The following is an 817-nucleotide window of genomic DNA, read 5'->3' as shown; positions in this document are numbered from 1 at the left end:
GGTAAAGACTTCGATGAAGTGCTGGTCAAGTACTTCTGTGAGGAATTTGCGCAGAAGTACAAGCTGGATGTGCGATCGAAGCCCCGCGCTCTGGTGCGGCTCTACCAGGAGTGCGAGAAACTGAAGAAACTCATGAGCGCCAACTCCTCGGACTTGCCACTCAACATTGAATGCTTCATGAATGACATCGACGTCTCAGGCACGCTCAACAGGTTAGTAACCACAGGCAACCGCATGCCAACAGCTAAACTGGGCGCTTGATGTCAGGCACTGAGCTGTGATGGGGAAATGTTTGTGCATTATGATGTCAGCGGGTTAATTCGTTAAAATACCACGTCTAATAATATCTTGATGACTCTCTTGTTCCAGAGGCAAGTTTGAGGAGTTCTGTGCAGAGCTGCTGGCCAAGGTGGAGGCTCCGCTGCGCAGCATCATGGAACAGACCAGTGAGTACAAGCGCTTTTGCATTTAGCAGCGTGTCTTTCCCGTCAAGCAGTGATGCAATTGTAGTGTTTTTTTCCCCCTCCTATAACCAGGACTGAAGAAAGAGGACATCTATGCAGTGGAGATCATGGGCGGCGCCTCCAGGACTCCAGCCATCAAAGACAGAATCAGCAAATTTTTCGGAAAGGAACTGAGTACGACGTTGAATGCGGACGAGGCTGTGGCCAGAGGATGTGCACTGCAAGTTAGTTCTCGGTCATGGACTATTTGATTGCCGATGCCGATATCTTCGAGCGCAGAGTGGCACATGGCTGATATAAACTCGATATATATCACACTATTTAATTGAAAGATAGTAAACACACATACATGG

At 48.5% G+C, this 817-nt stretch overlaps 1 protein-coding gene across 1 annotated transcript; it reads left to right on the top strand.

Moving 5' to 3' along the window:
- The first annotated feature begins 6 nt into the window (after window positions 1–6).
- LOC107735490 (heat shock 70 kDa protein 4-like) lies at window positions 7–785 on the top strand. Its single transcript, XM_016547153.1, has 3 exons — window positions 7–212; window positions 370–446; window positions 537–785. Exons 1-3 carry the CDS (start codon window positions 133–135, stop codon window positions 713–715), a joined length of 336 nt encoding a protein of 111 aa, XP_016402639.1. The 5' UTR covers window positions 7–132; the 3' UTR covers window positions 716–785.
- Window positions 786–817: the final 32 nt, after the last annotated feature.

Source organism: Sinocyclocheilus rhinocerous, unplaced genomic scaffold (genome assembly GCF_001515625.1).
Source record: "Sinocyclocheilus rhinocerous isolate Xijiao unplaced genomic scaffold, SAMN03320098_v1.1 C36092964, whole genome shotgun sequence".
In the NCBI taxonomy this organism is placed as follows: Eukaryota; Metazoa; Chordata; class Actinopteri; order Cypriniformes; family Cyprinidae; genus Sinocyclocheilus; species Sinocyclocheilus rhinocerous.
The sequence above is the reverse complement of the archived record's forward strand: the minus strand, read 5'-3'. Positions and strand labels throughout refer to the sequence as shown.